Here is a 16,975-nt window from a genome sequence, read left to right as displayed (position 1 = left end):
CATAAAATTTTAAAGAAGCTTAAAAAAACACAAATGGTTTGGTTACTACATTTTTCAAATATATCTTACAAAAAAAAAAAAACATTATATAGTCTCAAAAAGAAACAATTGATCTTACCTTCATACTACCATAATTAGCAACTATTATACTGTAATTAGTCCCCGTGTAAAATGTAACTTAAAAATAAATAAAATAAATAAAATAATAAAATATAATAACTCTAAATTACTCTCTCGTGTAATAGACTCCAAATTTATAAGTGAGATTCATTATTGTTGAAGGGTCATAAATTGAAATATCTTTTGATAATTTTAAAACATTTTATTGGAGGCTATTAGTTCGTATTATAAATAAATAAATAAATAAAAATACATTAGAATTATTTTGTTTTGTAGTGAGGGGTAAATTAGTAAAAATGCTCTTATCGTCGTCGTTACGCCGGTGAGGGATCAGAAGAAAGAGTGGTAGTCTGTGATAATGGAGAGACGGTGGCATTTTCTTCTCCTTTCTTTTTCGCTTTTTCTACGGCTTCCAGTTGGGGTTGACGGATTTCAGCCTCGGATTCTTCATTTTCCCTCTTTTTCGCTTCAAGAAATTCAATCAATTCCGTCAATGCTCTGTCACCGTCGTCGTTCTTCAGCAGCTGCTCCGCCACCTCCGCCGGAGTCACTTTGGTACTCGAAATCCGTTCCTCAATTTCCCCAAACAATTTATGGTTCTCAATTCCAAGATAATTGGAAGCCAAAACCCTAAATCCACAAGGGCTGCAATACGACATATGAACATGAACATCCATTCTTCCCGGCCGGAGTAACGCCGGATCCAGCTTCTCTTTATGGTTCGTCGTGAATATTATAATCCTCTCATCGCCACAGCTCGACCACAACCCGTCAATGAAATTCAACAAACCCGACAACGTCACCTGTTTTCTTCTCGGCGGCGACGATGTTTCATCATCTTCTTCCGTTTCCGACATCCGATCGTGAAACTGAATCGAACAATCAATATCCTCCACCACTAAAATCGAACGATTCGAAATACCCATAAGTAATTTCTTAAGACCTGAATTGGATTCCAGCGCCGTTAATTCCAAATCATAAACATCGAATTTCAGGTAATTCGCCATTGATGCGATTAAGCTCGATTTCCCTGTTCCCGGTGGTCCGTACAGCAAATACCCTCTCTTCCAAGCTTTACCCACCTTTCTGTAAAACTCCTTCCTCTTCACAAACCGTTCAAGGTCGTTCAGAATGAAATCCTTGATCTCAGAGTCCATTGCGAGCTTCTCGAACGTGGCAGGGTGATCGAGATTCGTCGGAATCCACATCTCCGATATGCTGCCGTATTCGACATTCGGGTAGTCGGCGGCGAAGATCTTGAGGGTTTTGGATTGCTGCTTCAATTCTTTGGCCTGGAGGAGAATATGGGGGAGATACGATTTGAGGACCATTTCTTTGTGTTTATAGTGAAAACAGAGCTGGAAGGATCGGTCGATGGTGGTGTAGGAGGAACGAGGGTTGTCGAACTCGCGCCGCCGGTTTTCTTGGCAGAGGAAGAACCAGTTGAATTGAACGCCGTTGAAGGTGTCGATTACTTCCTGGTGGCTTTCCATGGCGGTGGTGATGTTGTCTTCCTTCTCGAGCTTTGTGACTTTGAGTATTTTAGTTGAGGGAGGGATTTTGGTGGCTAAATAGATATGGGCAGCTTCGTAGATTTGGTTGGGGCTGAAACCGTCCATTTCGCCGATGACCATGGTGAGTTGGGAGGAGAATCGGCCGAAGATGCTTCGAGCTCTGTCGTATATATATTCACGGAGATCGGAAGGGAATAAGTCGTCGGCGACGGAGCGAGCAAGGACGATGGTGGCGGCAAAGGAAGCGACGGTGGTGAGAATGGCCTTGGCATTTGCGAGGTTAGATACGGCGGTGGAGCCGTCGGAGGCCATGGCTGGGAAATGGAAACAGGGGAAGTTGTGAGGAAGAGAGCTGAAATGGAGTTTGTTTAAATAAGGAAGAAGGTGAAGGCTCTGGTTTTGGTCGTCCCGTCGCCGACCGGATTGACCAAACGACGTCGGAAAAGACTCGGCACTTTCTTCTTTTTTCCGTATCTTCCACGTTTCAACTCAAAATATTATTTTGATAATTTTAAATTAAATTATATAATATTTTTTCTAAATGGTTATAATTTGATAGTATCAAATGGTCATAAGCTTTTAAAATATTAAGTAGTTCTTTTTATATGTACATTTTTTTTATTGAATAAAGATGGTATATATTATTAAATTGTTGTTTTATTAAAACTTTTTGACTCTCGGGTCAAGTTGTTTTAGGTTAAATTTATTAGTATCCGAGAATTGATTTTGATATTAATTGACTACAGAATATAATCGTACCCATTAATTTAGATTACGGAATATAATCCCTTTTTCTAGATTTATATTTACTTCCCGTTAGAAATTTAGTTCCTATAATTTTAAAAATTAATGTTTATAAATTATTTATAGCTTTTTTATTAAATTTAGGGAGTATTGATGAGATTTTATCAGAATAAGACTATAAATTTTAAAATGCATTTTCTCGGGGTTGGATTGGTAGGTACTTAAAAAGGGGCAAATTAGGCATGCACGTGTTGATGATGGAACATGGGTTATGGATGTCATTTGCCAGTCATGGTTCAGAATTGGGCCGTTTAAGCCCATTACTTATATATGGGCCAGAAGGCAGAAGCCCATTTGAGAAATTTTCACAATGGGATGGGAATCCAAACGAGCGATAAGGTCTGGGAGAGCACACCTCATGTTTGGTGTTCCAACTTGTATGGCTATCAAATCACACACTCGGGCTGGGGCTAGTTTTGGAATCAAATCTCCACTTAAATGCTCATTCTATAATGGAGAGTTTCCTATGTGTTCCCCATGAGAACACAGAAGGGTTAGGCGTCTTCTAGCTCATCCTTTCCCCATGAATTCTCTGTCTAAGTTTGTCAAAGAATTCGACGACATTGACCCAACATGCATTCATTACGACCCATATCTGTACGAAGGACTCCATGCAATTCAACTCTTCAGATTTGACGCGTCTGTCTACAATCAATCACTGTTTCTGGTTTGTTTTTGTTTTTGTTTTCTTTTTTTTTTCCTCAGGCAGAAATCCTATTTTGAAAATATATCAAGAACAATAAATAAAACAAGTGGTAAACATGTAACGTGACTACTCCTAAGTACTATCTTATTATGAATTAGTAGATTATTATGCGTAGTATCTCATTAGACAATCACTATGTCTATGTTCTTTTGTAAAGTTTGTATCCACTTAAAAACTTATAATCATAACTTTTTTTTTTTACTGTTAAAAAAAAAAAATTGAAGAAAAAAAGTTTTGGAGAATGATCTATAAAATAATTCTTCGGATACTAAGCATATATTGGGTCTGGACCCAGGAAATTCAAGTCATACAATTTCATACCTTTTGGTGTAGACCCAGGACCTGCCTAGGAAGGAACGTTGCCAAAATAACAATGTTGGTCTTCTTGCACAGAATGACTGAGGGTACAAGATGTGCAACGACATGGGTCTACATCTTTCTCCGTCTTGAGTTAGAGTCAGATTATGTAACGGCCCAGATCCACCCTCTTTGGGCCTTCTCTTTCGAGCTTCTCCTCAAAGCTTTAAAATGCGTCTGGGGGAAGGTTTCCACACCCTTATAAATGGTGGTTCGTTCTCCTCCCCAACCAATGTGGGACATCACAGATGAAGATGTGCAACGGCAAGGGACGGTTAGCACCTCAAAGAAACAATATCTTTTATATCCTGAAAGACAGAAATAATGTGCAATTGAACAGAGCGGGTTTTCCAGCAGGCCAAGTTTGAATCTGCGATATCTAGATTAGTGCTAGATATATTATACATGTCGAATATCGAGCTCGTCAAGGACTGCGCTTCGAATCTCATCTCATTGAAATCGATTTGTACTCTTGGATAGTGCTAGTTATTGCTTGTTCGACTGGTAGCCTCTCCATGCTCGATGCACCATAAAATCCATGAACTCCATTGGTTCTCTTCAGAATGAAAGCTGCTTCAGTAGGGCCCGATATAGGACCTGACAGTACCATTAGATAATTTTAAAATTGAAGTGATTGTACATCTTTGCATTCTCAGAATGAATACAATCAGTATAAATATAGGAATTAACAGGAGAAAAATATTAGCCAACTATTGGCATCACTGTACCCCTGACTTCTTGAAATTAACTACGCCAAAGATGCCATAGTATTCTGCATGTATTTACCAAGTTGTCTAACACTCTGCATTTATTACCAAATGATACGAACTCTTAATACTCGGTATTGTGATCTTCTACACTGCCCTATTGTTGGTTGCTTACGTTAGGATGAGACTGAGACTCTGGCAGACTTTATGTTAGGAATTAGGATATCTGAAGATTGCCTTTCAATGGGAAATGAAAGGAGTGCAGATCAAAACACATTCAATCTTATCAATCTCAACATAATTAGTCCAAGATTTTGATTATGAGTTAAATCTTTATGTCACAATTATTAGCAGTCCAATCAGTACTAGCAACTCAATCGTACGGTTATACCTTGGGCAATAGATCTGAGGTCTAAACTCAATAGGGTTTTCTCCAAAGATGCGACAGCCTGTCTATGCAAGACTTCTATCTACAATTGATTCAAGCCAATCACCATCAGTGTATCCTTCAATTGTTAGACGACAATTCTTGTAAACAGAAGTCCTTTGCTTCAAGATTTCTTCAAACATTAACCATCTCAGTATCTTAGTTATTGCTTGTAGATGTATTTTATGCATGAATGACCAAATTTACAGAAAATGCAGTATTTAGTCTAGTGTGGATCAAATAAATGAGTAATTACAAGTGGTAATCCCATTTACACTTCTTGATCTATATTTTTGGTTGGCCCTAAGTGTGCTTAGGGCAGTAACATTTTAGTCTAGAGGGCATAAGGTTTATTAGGTATGCTATCATTTGGACTGCATTGCCCCATAAGGTTTTTTGTATAGTTGTTCAAATATTAAAATAACGTGCAAGTTCAAGAAGAATATGCTCTGCCACCCTATTTTGTTGGGGGGAAACTCTAGACCAATCTATGGTGATTGAACAACTCAAATTCACATGGAAATTTAAAGCTTTTATCAGGAATGGATTGCGGAACCATTGGCTTGAAATAAGAAATGTTAGGCTGCTCGTTTCCTCTCCAACAATACTGCTACGGTTAATCACACATGGTTTCTCTGATTTTCTACTATTTCTCTTATCTAAGATATATATGATATTCCATTTATCATTTTAGCACTACCAATCCTCCCCCAAGGTGTGGTCCTGAAAGGCTCAAATTCTAACAAAGGAGAGAGCTTTCTGCATTTATTACCAAACTGTGGTAATATTTGCATATATTACCACATAATCTAAGTATATAGTATGTTCTCCAAGTGTTGAGTATTGGTGCATGGAGCGGGATTATGGACCGTTCATACATTTCTGTGCAGTAAAGTAGTTAGCTAAATTCAAATCTATCAGTCTCTCCATTTTGATTCTTTTTGTAGTTTTGTAAAAAAAAAATCAGCTAATTGGTGGGCCTCTTTACATTCCAAATTCTTTTGTAACTGCAACTTCTCGATTATTATTAGTCATTAGAAGTCGATTATCATGTAGTTTGTTTTGGGAGGGAGTTATATCTACCCTGCTCCTAGGATGTTTCTCTTTTGCTGTTCTGAATATACTCTCTCTGTTTCCTATTAAAAAAAAAAAAAATCAAATCAATCAGCAATGAAGTTTGTAGATAATACCTCCATGACAGAGAACTAAGACATTAGGATTGATCCTGTGAGCAGCATCTGCTATAGCCTGTACACGGAGTACACTTTCCTCCAGTGATAGAGCAGTTTTGGCTCCAATAGATCCAGAGGTAGTGAGCCCCATGTGGGCAACTATGATGTCTGCGCCGGCTTTTGCCATTTCCGTGGCTTCATCTTGGTTAAAAGCGTATGGGGTTGTCAAGAGACCCATTTTATGTGCCATCTCAATCATCTTGACCTCCAATCTGATAAAAAAGTCCAAATATGTAATAATAAAAGTTATAAGATGATATTGAAGAAATATTTGGGAATAATATTAGGTTCCATAACCGACAGCCTACCCATATCCCATGCCTGTTTCTTCTAGGTTTTGTCTGAAGTTACCATCAAACAATCCAACAGTAGGAAAGTTCTGCACTCCAGAGAATCCAATTGACTCCACCTGCTTTAGAAAGTAATCCATTCGACGAAATGGATCAGAAGCACATACTCCAGCAAGCACGGGAACTGTCTTCACCACCTATACACATTTATAAGATACAACTTTTATTACCAATTATTGTATTAAACATATACTCATAAAATAAGAACGCAAAACTATGAAAAACTGTAAAATATTATATGACATCTAATTATGAAAAAATGAAGGGTATATTCAGAATATATCTCTGTTTTTTTGGGTCCTAAAGTATATTGAGTTAAATGTTTTGGGTCCTAAAGTACACTTCAGTGTAGTATTACTCACTCAGGTTATTGGGAGAGTCCCAAATAATCTACTGATATACCTAATGTTCCACGTTCAAGATATCCAGTTCAACAGGATATATCATGATGCTTGATTAAAGAAATCATGTATTAAGTCATTTTCGGCTTCAAAGCTATTCCGACTTTATCAATAAACTGATTTCACTTCTACACATAAAAACATTACACCAATATTCATACATATGAGAATTTAGTTATACAATTTATTTTTTAATATTTAAGTAATGATTGCAAAGGGTTGATCCAAAATCTGATCAATTCCTTGAATTAATTTTGTGAATCAGCAGGTACATAGAACTTACAGGCAATACTTCATTGGCCATTTCAAGCACTATGGCATTAGCATCGGCAAAAGGCAGCAAACCTGCTAAAGAACCCCTCCCAGCCATGCGAAAGCGCCCTGAGTTGTACACTACTATCAGATCAACACCACCAGCTTCTTCAAACTTGGCAGATATGCCTGTCCCAGCACCGGCCCCTATTATGGGCACTCCTTTAACAATTTGAGCTTTCAGGTTCTCCAATATATTACGTGTTCTTCGCGAAGTTTCTGTTTAACAATTGCACGTTTCGTGTCCACATTGACATAAATCAGATTAAGCACCTTGAAATGCTAAATGCTGAAATTGAGTGTGCTTTCTAACAGTAAAAGGTCAAGCGAATGACATCGGTAATAACCTGGTCTTTTCTCTGGGAAGTCACTAGGACTGTAGCCAATGTTTCGACCAGCAGATAAATTGGACTCAGAAAAGGAGGTTTTTTTAAGGTCTTGACTAGTTTCGGCCAAAACCATTTTTGGGCCACATGAGTCCGTATTTTTTGAGGTAATTTCCAAGAATGAGTTAACCAATACCTCAGCAAATTCAGGATCATTAATATGATAAGGATACACATTCACCTGCATCATAAAGAGCCTTAAATTTACTGTAGGGGGTAATCAACAGAGACGGGAACTTGATTATATTAACTTTATGAGTACCTTCCTATCATTATTTGATTGAATAAGCTTCTGTAATTCATTAATAAGAGTAGCAGTAGCCTTAGGATCATAAAATGGCTTCCCTGGTGCATCCAGAGCAGATATGCCCTTCTGTGGCAGGCATACACGAACCTTTCCTGATGAATTGTTCATCTTATCAGCTATAAACTTCGCAATTTTTTTGTTCTCATCCACTGTAGTTCGCATCAGAGTAACCTGAAAAATGAGCACTTTCCTTGTTGAATATGGATGAAGAAAAACAGAAAGAACATGAAAGAAACTAGTTCCAGCGAGCATGGAAACAGCCATAAAAACTTTTACAAGTCTGGTTATAAGATTAGCGGATGTTGATTTACTGTCTTGAACAACAAGGAGAAAAATACTTAATTTTACATATTATAATGTTAAAAGTCAATTAAAGAAACTGCCAAAAAGAAAAAAGAAAAAAAAAAAAAAAAGCAAAACAGAGCCAGATAGCAGAATCACCTGTTTATTATGTTCATATATATTCCTTCCATGAAAATTAGAAGGTATTGTATCTATGGATCCAAAGTTCACCATATCGAGTGCTCCTACACTTAGAACTAATGGGATTTTCTTTTCTATGATGGCATCAAAGCGGGAGCTGTCACAAGCCATAACACCTCCCATTAAATAGTCTGCGACCTCTGTTGTTGTGATGTCCAAGACTCCCTACGCAAGAAATGGTCAACAATAAAAATAAAGAAAGAAGGAAAATTGTTCGTGATCAAAGTATCTCCAACTAAGGGGGAAAAAACAGGAGGCAAGGGGGGGTTTGTAAAACATCAAATGTAATCTGAGAAGGGACTACGGACTGTCATGGTTTTCTACATTCAATGATAACAATACTGAAATCCATGCCTTAATAGATTAAGAGAAATACAAGTAAACATTATTAGGTTTGAAATGATTAATAAACAACAAGATTGCTCATGATAGAACAATTCTGAGCAATGTAAGGCCAGCCTCATCCGCTATAAAATATATTTTAACAATGAGTTTTTCTAATTTTATAATGCATGTGAGTTATAACTTAATCAATAGCTTTCAGTCAGAGACAAGCCGATCTCTCTTGTATTCTAAACATGCAGTATGTTTCCTAGTTGACACAGATCATCTCACGCTGCTACTTCAAATAAATAATTTTCTTTGTAAAAGCACCTGGATAAATCCCTCTCTGACCAGAGATTCCATTGCCTTGCCCCCTATCCCAGTAGCATGAAAAACAAGGCTCTCGTAGCCTTCTTTAAGCAATCTTTCTTTGACAGCATTAACACAAGGAGTTGTAACCCCAAACATTGTTAAACCCACTGTTGGTTTTTCATTGAACTCAGGCGAATCATTAGACTTCTCAAGTCTTCCGATCACCATTCCAGCAAATGCAGCACTTGCATTCGAGAAAACGACCCTACTGACACTATTGATCCCGCACACATCCACTATAGAGGGGAAAAGTATCAGATCGGATGTCCCGATATAAGATTCTGTTTGACCACTAGCAATAGTCGAGACGATAAGCTTAGGTATTCCAATTTGAAGAGATTTTAACGCAGAGGATATGAGAGATGTTCCTCCACTGCCTCCAAGTCCTATAACTCCAGCAATAACTCCATCCTCCTGGACTTTACTAAGGAAACAGTCGAGTGCTTTACTCATTATAGAGATTGCTTTTCCTCGGTCATCGGGAAGATGATTTCTAGTGTGATCGTAGCAAGAGAGAACAAAATCCCTCGACACGAAGACGAAATCATCCAAACTCTCGATCACATTCTGCTGGCTGGTAGAAACATCAACAACCGTCACTTCAACCTGTCATTTCCATAACCAAGCACAATCAACACAAGCACAACGACAAGAATCGTAAATCAACAACAACAACAACTCTGCTCAGAGCTTTAGATAAACTGAGAATTACTACCTTCTCTCTTTTTGTTCTTTTTGTTCCCTTCTATTTCAGTTTATAGAATCACGATAAACGAGAATTTGGAGATCGAATACTCGTCGTTTACCTCCGATAGTTTAGTTAATCAAAGTTGAAATCACAATCTCAACCGAATTGACGAAATCAAAACAAAGCATATGAAAATTTTATCACGAAAATTTTCACAATACAAACACTGAAAACAATAATTCGAGCACTCTAACCTTATGAGGAGAACCTCTAGCGAAGAAATTGAGGTTGGATCGAACTGCATCGGAAACGAATCGGAGCTCCTCCAGCTTTGTATCAGCCGTAGCGATACAGAAAACTCGGAGAGTTTTGCTTTCACCCCGTGTCGCCATTGTTAAGCTTTCTGTTCTCAGAGCTCCCTAACTTCCGATTCAGGCAATGTTAGAAGTGAAAAGCAATTAACTGCAGAAAATAGTTAATATGGACAAAAATCAAGGATAAATATATTATTGATATGCTAAAAATATTACCTGAAATAAAAGTTGCTACTGTTATAAAATATTAGTAAATAATACAGTAAGGTTTTATCTCTAATAAATGTAATGTAATGTTTGATATACTTTTAAATATTATAATACACTTATTTTTTACCCTTAAATAATCTTGATTAATTTCAAATATATATTTAATTTTATGCTTTTTTATTAAAATTAAAATTATTTTTTTAAATACTTTATTTTCGTTTTGAAAACGAACTAAAATTTAAATATTGAGTTTGGTTTTTGGGTGATAGTGACAATTATAACATAGAAATTAAGAAAAAACCGGCCTAATTAAAAAAAATATATATATATTATGTATATTCAATATGGTTTAAACAATTTGTATTAAAAATGTGGTAAAATTAAAAGTATGAATATGTTTATGATTTTTAATTTTATATCAAATAAAATTTTTAATTTAATATTTAATAGATCTTCAAATTTTATTTATATATTTTGTGTCCAGAAATTCAAATTTTTTTCTTCCACTTCATCCGGAAATTTTATTGGTTAAGGAAGTACTTTTCATTTTAAATTTATTTATTTTTAAAATTTTATTATTAAAATATCGAAGTTAGCCCAAGTCAACTATGATCAACGGAAGGAAATGAATAACCAAAGTCAACTATGGTCAACGGGAATGAAAGGAATAACGTTGTCCACAAAGGATTGGCGGTCAAAAAAAATGAATCAGTCTAATTACCCATGTACATACAAGTCGCTATCAACATGTTAGGTTTATTAAACACATTAGACTAGATCAAAGTCTTTTAGATAATTTAAAAAAAAAAAAAAAAAAAAAACTAATATTATAGTCAAATATTTTAATTGATTAGTTCGTTCGTAAATTCATTTTATACCAACAATAAAAAATGACTCTCGTAATAATATTGACTATTTTGCGTATTTATATATTTTTTTCAACGGTTGACCTGCCGTATTGTACGATAATTCGTTAATATCTGCTACAAATATATATTCATAAATTATCATATTTTTATGAAACGTTCAATACACTAAATATTATAAAATAATTACAATTATTGTAATTTAAATTGACTTCAAATTCAAAAATAAATGTCAATTTAAACTATATAATAAATATCACAAGACCAAAAATGATATATCTTTTTTTTTTTTATTATTAACAAAATAAACTCAAAACATTACCAATCAAATGCAATTCAAAACTACAAAATTACAAATATACACTCAAATAATTCATAATTTAAAGGATAGAACAAGAAGGCTGGGTTTCATGAGGCACGACTATGTACGACGATCCATAAGGCGGGTAGGGAGGATATGCGCATATGCATGGTACCGGGTCGGGCTTCTTACCATCGGGTTTCTTCTCCTCCGGCTTCTTCTCGTCGGGTTTGGGCGGTGGTCCAATGCTCACCACCTCGACAACCTTGCCAGCGGAGGAAACCGCCTTCCTCGTAATTTTAACTATCTTGTACGGGTCCGCCTTCCCAATCACGCCGATCGTCCCTTTCGCTTCATCCGTCTCGACCTTATCCACATCTACACAAAAAAATAATTCACTCAGAATAAAACTCAATTATTCATGAAAATATATCAATTAATATCAAAGAAAAAGAGCTACCTTCGAGGCTAGTAACAGCTTTGAGGACTTTGGTCTTGCATTTTTGACAAGAAATGTCGAGTTTGAGGACGGTTTTGATCAACGCCATCAAAGAAAAACACAACCAAAGGGCTTTGGTTTGCTCGTCAAATTGTATTGAAATGAATGGCGTTGCCATGTTTTTATAGTCTTTTAAAGATGGTTATGATTTTATTAGTATTGTTTTGATGGAGATGGGAGGGTAGTTTAGTTGAGAAGATTCAACGGTCAGATGGAGTAGTTAAACTCCTTTGACTAATAAGATTAATCCGACGGTCGTTGGTAATCTGACTTTTTCCACTAAACTCACCGGGGGTTGTACCAATCGACGTGGATTTTGAATATTAGAGTTTTTTTTTTCTTTCAATAATTTATTCAAAAATAAATTCCAAAACTTTTAATTTATATGTATTTAAAATAAATAAATCAATGAATTAAGATATTTGGTATTTCATTTTCATTCTATTAAATAAATAAATAAAATATTTTTAGAAGAAATAAATAAATAAAGTTGATAGCTATCTTTCAACTAAATATTTGAATATTCATATTAATTTGTAAAATAGAGAAATTATAATGATGTTATTGGCTAGCTTTCAACGAAATTCGTTTGAAATTATGGAAGAAATTCAATAGTTTAATAATTATAAATGCTAAATAATTATTATTTTAATGCTTTTCTTCTATTTTCTTGTTGTATTATTCCAAATAATTATAATAAGTGATAAATAAAAACAATTTAATTAATTAAAAGTTATTATCACATAATTTAATCAATTATCTTATTAGCATTAACGAATTAATTAAAATATGAATTACTTTGTTGATTTTTGTGCTGTATTTGTGTTCAAATTTTTAAAATGCCCAATGACGTAACACCAAATATAATTAACCAATGACCAAGACATTCAAATATTTTCAAGGTTAGATTTTGAAATACCCGAAATACCCTTTGAAATTTCGAAATAAATATAACGTTTAGCGAGAACGTAATACTTGTGAAAAAGTCGTTTAAAACCCGTGTGGGCCATTAGGTCAATTGAAACAAGTTTTGGAGTTGTAGGTCCATTAACGAGTGCAAGAATAAAAAAATATGATAGAACAGAAAGACGTAACAATCAAAACCCACTACTATCATGGTGTTCGCTTTGTCGTCTTTTGGAGTTGATTTGTACTTGAGTCGGGTTGAAAGTTTAATAGGTCGATATCATCATTTATAGCTATGACTTATAGATATTCTAATCGTGGCCAGAAATCGGTGTAACCGAATAATGATTACAGTGAGAATTTCTCTAATAATTAATTATAATTTGATATTTAAAATTTCAAATTTGTCCTCGCAATTCAACATATTATTCAAATTACATATTGGCATTTTAAAAAACAAATAATTATAGTCTACATCAAATGTCTGAAGACTTGACTTTCCTAGGGGCTTCTTAGCAAATACCAAGTCATGGGGGACTCAATTTGCAATAATTTATTGCAATAACAGATAATTTCGAAATTTTTTGTAATAATAATAATAATAAAGAAAAAGATTGGATGACATAATTAAATTGACGTCAGCAGGGGGAGAAAAAATAAAGAAAATGTTTAATGGAAAATATTGCTGGCAAGTGGCAATGACAGTAAGAAGATTTTAAAAGTCATTATGCGACAATATGATAATAAAAAATAAAAATTTAATTTATTTCAAACAAAAAAATTGAATGCAGATTTGGACGGCAAGAAGACTTGTGGAAAGTCACGCGATGACACGAAGAGAATTGGGGAATTAAAATTTATGATGTAATTAATATTACAAATATTGGAATAAATAAATAAAATATAATTGTATTAATTGGATTATTCGAATTATTGGGCCTTTGGAAGGATTGAAGGAAATAAGATGTTTCGGCCCAATGATATAAAATGGGCCGTAGAAAGATGAGCCGGCCCAAATGTAAAAAGATATTTGTTTCATTATTTTGGAAATTAAATAGAAAATTATGAAAGGTAGAAGTGTAATTAACGAACATAACAGAAGAACAACATATTTTTCTCCAAACTAAGATTGCCATGTTTCTCTCACTTCATTTTAGTGAGAGAAATAGTGATGTTGACGAACTCGAGCTTCTCTTTGGCAATTCGATCCACGATAATCTCTCCATATCTTATGAATAATTCATCCATAATTGCTTCGCCAAAATGGCTTACTAGAATTGGCTCAGCCACTGCCCTCATGTACTTGGCTATGTTGTACCCACCAGCTCTTAACCCATTGGATTCATCGTTGTTGTTATACACATTCCAATCCACCTTCGAAACTTGGATTTGATTAACCATGAAAGAGCCTTCTTTTCCGATCTCGATACTCATTTCTGTTGGCGATGGCATGTACTTGGGAAGGTTGAAGCTGTCCAGCTTCTCCTCTTCTATGATTCCCTATGATTGGTTGATGCAAACACAAAAATGATCAAAACCCTTTTGGGTGCAAGTTCGTGTTATAACATAATGCCACGATCAAAATGGTCTAATATCCAATTGTTGTAGTGAGAGCAGAAGCAAGATCGAACAAAAATTTAAGTGGTAGCTAATCACTGTAAGTACAGTACTCTCATACTCTCACCTTAAAAGTTTCTCAACAAAATTTCTTTTAATTGCTTCTATACAAATATAAAATGACAATGACTTTACATCTCAAAACAATACTAATTCTCATACATGAATCAAAGTAACATTAATACTCATACATGAACATATTCTTCCATTCCAACCTTTGGTTATGAAAAGTACCTGAGAGACCATGTCATTGAGAGCCATAGCCAAGAGCTCCCAAATATAGCAACACTCCTTGCTCGTTGGATCTTCGCTGCGTCGACCCAAGAGTGTCAGAACCATGCATCCTCCACCCACCAACTCTTCAGCCCGACATCGAAGAAACAACGAAAAATCCTTTTGAAATTGGCCGTAGTAAGCCTTCAGCACACTGGCAGGGCTTGTTTCAGCCATGTAAATGTTTCTCTTATTCTCTTCCAACCCTTCGGGGACCTTAGACAGCCAATGAAGGCTGTAGGAAGAATGAATAAAATGGACACTCCTACTGGGAAACAGCCTGCCATAGAAGGAGCCAGGCACCCCAGTAAAGAGACAAGGCCCAAGATCATCTCCCATCTCCCTTTTGAAACTTTCATGGAAACTAGGGAGGGCCTTGAAAATGGCATTGAAGTCATTTCCTGGTAGGTCGTTCAAGAAAACCTGATATTCAATTGGGTTGTTGCAGAGGTTTCTACGAATGTTCTCCACTGTTTTAATGAGCTGGGAAACTACCATGAAGGTGTTTGGTCCTGAAGAACATCCCAAATCAGCTATGGTGAATGTTGTTGCCAAAGTGGAGCAGTAGAGGTTGCTGATGGCTTCCTCTGCAATTGGCCTCGTCATTGATATCACCTTCAACTGCTCCAAACTAGCTCGAGTTAGTTCAAACAAAATTGAAATGGTTTGAGTTTGATTCAAATGAACGAAACTTTTACGGTTTGAGTTTTCGAGTTGAGATATTGTCAACTTTGACCATTATGCCGTCACCCTAACTGTTTTTAAAAAAATGTTTATTAGAGAGAGATTTCTATATCAAGTAATGTTTCGTTACTCTCTCCAACCCATGTGGGATCTCTTAATCCACTCCCTTAGAAGTCGCCCAGTGTCTGACTTTGATATTATTTATAACACCTCATACCCACCGCGCCAATGGATATTGTCAGCTTTGACCAGTTACATATCACAGTTTTAAAACACTGATATTAAGCAGAGGTTTCCATCCCTAGTAAGAAATGTTTATGTTGAGTATTATTGGGAATGAGTCCCATATTCGTTAATTTAGTGGAAGATGATGAGTTTATAAGTGAGAAATACTATCTCCATTGAAATCAGGCCTTTTGGAAAGCCGGAAACAAAACCATGAGAGCTTCTATACAAAGTGGATAATATCATACCAGTGTGAAGACTCATTTCTAACAGTTTCGTCCACCACTTGGGATCTTACATCACCTAAATTTATTGTTAATTTTAAAAAAATAATTTTTTTTTTGTTTATCATACCATTATTAAAAATAAAAATTTAAATAAATGACAGGAAGGATTCAAACCATCCAACTTAAAAAAAAAAAAAATTATGGTTGGGTTGGGAGCTATTAGAGTTAAAAAATTTAGATCTCGAACAATTAAATCGAATCTAAAAAAATCTCGACCTCATTCAATTCAATAGAACATTAGCGTTCGAAAATTGCTGACCTGAAGAAGGGAATTGTTAGCGTAGCTAAAATCTCCAGCTCCTCCATTCATGTGAAGTACTCGAACCACTTCCATTGGTCTCGTATTGTTCTCAAATTGAATACGTTTTTGAGATGGGATGTGATTTGGGCATGGAGAAAGTGGCTCGTATTTAAAGACTTCTAGTGGGCCTTGAATGAATATTAATCACAAATATTAATTATTTTATTTTATTTTTTCATTTTAAATTAATTCGTATAGATATTTTATTAGCTTTTGTTTGATGTTACCTTTCATGGTTGCACTCATCCATTTAGTTCAAGTGTGAAAGTAAGAGGACTTCACACCTACCCAAAAGGAATCAAATAGTTCAAAAACGTCTAAAAATGAAATTTTTTCTTTACAATAAAATAAATTTTGACCATACTCTAAATTCTTTCCGACATCTTTTTATAATCATTAAAAAAAAAAAATCATATTTTTCGATTTGTTCAATAAATTATAAAATATTTAGTTTGAAAACGGTTTATTTATTTTACTTCGATTAATAAATAAGCGACTACAGGTCTAATTTAATTATAAATTTAAAATTTATGGGATTTAAATTTATTTTTTTTTTCATTGGTTGGATCCATTGGAAATTATGTGGTTGTGATTTATTTTTGTTTTTATAATTTAATAAAAAAAATTCATGAACAAAATACCTGACATTTTTCTGACAACCTTATCATGAGGTGTAAAATAATTTAAAACGATAAAAATTAATTAAGTATTCCTCACATTTAAAATAATTTAAAAACGAGTAAAATGTTTATTTATACTCCATTTTAAATACGAAAAATAAGAATAATAATTGAACACGTCTATCTTATTTTTAATTTATAAGAATAATAAATAATAAAAAGATAATGATCAATTAATTTTTATAAGAAAATATTCTTAAACAATTTTTTTTAATGCAACACTGTTTTGAAATTATTACGAACTTTATGATCTACAAACATTTTTTAACATTTTGTTGTCTTTTTAAGACAAACAAAGACCACCTTCACACGTGTATCTAAC

General features: G+C 34.7%; 4 protein-coding genes across 4 annotated transcripts; all 4 read right to left on the bottom strand.

Annotated features, from left to right (window-relative positions):
- Positions 1–337: 337 nt before the first annotated feature.
- Positions 338–2,081, bottom strand: LOC111781958 (AAA-ATPase At3g50940-like). Its single transcript, XM_023662707.1, has one exon. The coding sequence runs from the start codon at positions 1,944–1,946 to the stop codon at positions 435–437; it is 1,512 nt and encodes a 503-aa protein (XP_023518475.1). The 5' UTR covers positions 1,947–2,081; the 3' UTR covers positions 338–434.
- A 1,312-nt stretch (positions 2,082–3,393) lies between these two features.
- Positions 3,394–9,946, bottom strand: LOC111781690 (UPF0261 protein mll9388). Its single transcript, XM_023662376.1, has 9 exons — positions 9,745–9,946; positions 8,761–9,408; positions 8,065–8,271; positions 7,579–7,794; positions 7,278–7,497; positions 6,902–7,149; positions 6,176–6,354; positions 5,826–6,079; positions 3,394–4,098 (listed from the first exon to the last, which is right to left on the bottom strand). The coding sequence occupies exons 1-9, from the start codon at positions 9,880–9,882 to the stop codon at positions 3,947–3,949; spliced, it is 2,262 nt and encodes a 753-aa protein (XP_023518144.1). The 5' UTR covers positions 9,883–9,946; the 3' UTR covers positions 3,394–3,946.
- Positions 9,947–11,207: 1,261 nt separating this feature from the next.
- On the bottom strand, positions 11,208–11,769 carry LOC111781691 (heavy metal-associated isoprenylated plant protein 43-like). Its single transcript, XM_023662378.1, has 2 exons — positions 11,642–11,769; positions 11,208–11,559 (listed from the first exon to the last, which is right to left on the bottom strand). Exons 1-2 carry the CDS (start codon positions 11,727–11,729, stop codon positions 11,261–11,263), a joined length of 387 nt encoding a protein of 128 aa, XP_023518146.1. The 5' UTR covers positions 11,730–11,769; the 3' UTR covers positions 11,208–11,260.
- Positions 11,770–13,603: 1,834 nt separating this feature from the next.
- On the bottom strand, positions 13,604–16,036 carry LOC111781957 (salicylate carboxymethyltransferase-like). Its single transcript, XM_023662706.1, has 3 exons — positions 15,932–16,036; positions 14,438–15,097; positions 13,604–14,086 (listed from the first exon to the last, which is right to left on the bottom strand). The coding sequence occupies exons 1-3, from the start codon at positions 16,004–16,006 to the stop codon at positions 13,730–13,732; spliced, it is 1,092 nt and encodes a 363-aa protein (XP_023518474.1). The 5' UTR covers positions 16,007–16,036; the 3' UTR covers positions 13,604–13,729.
- Positions 16,037–16,975: the final 939 nt, after the last annotated feature.

This window comes from Cucurbita pepo, chromosome LG19 (assembly GCF_002806865.2).
Source record: "Cucurbita pepo subsp. pepo cultivar mu-cu-16 chromosome LG19, ASM280686v2, whole genome shotgun sequence".
Taxonomy (NCBI): Eukaryota; Viridiplantae; Streptophyta; class Magnoliopsida; order Cucurbitales; family Cucurbitaceae; genus Cucurbita; species Cucurbita pepo.
Note: the sequence above shows the minus strand (reverse complement) of the source record. Positions and strands in the feature narration are given on the sequence as shown.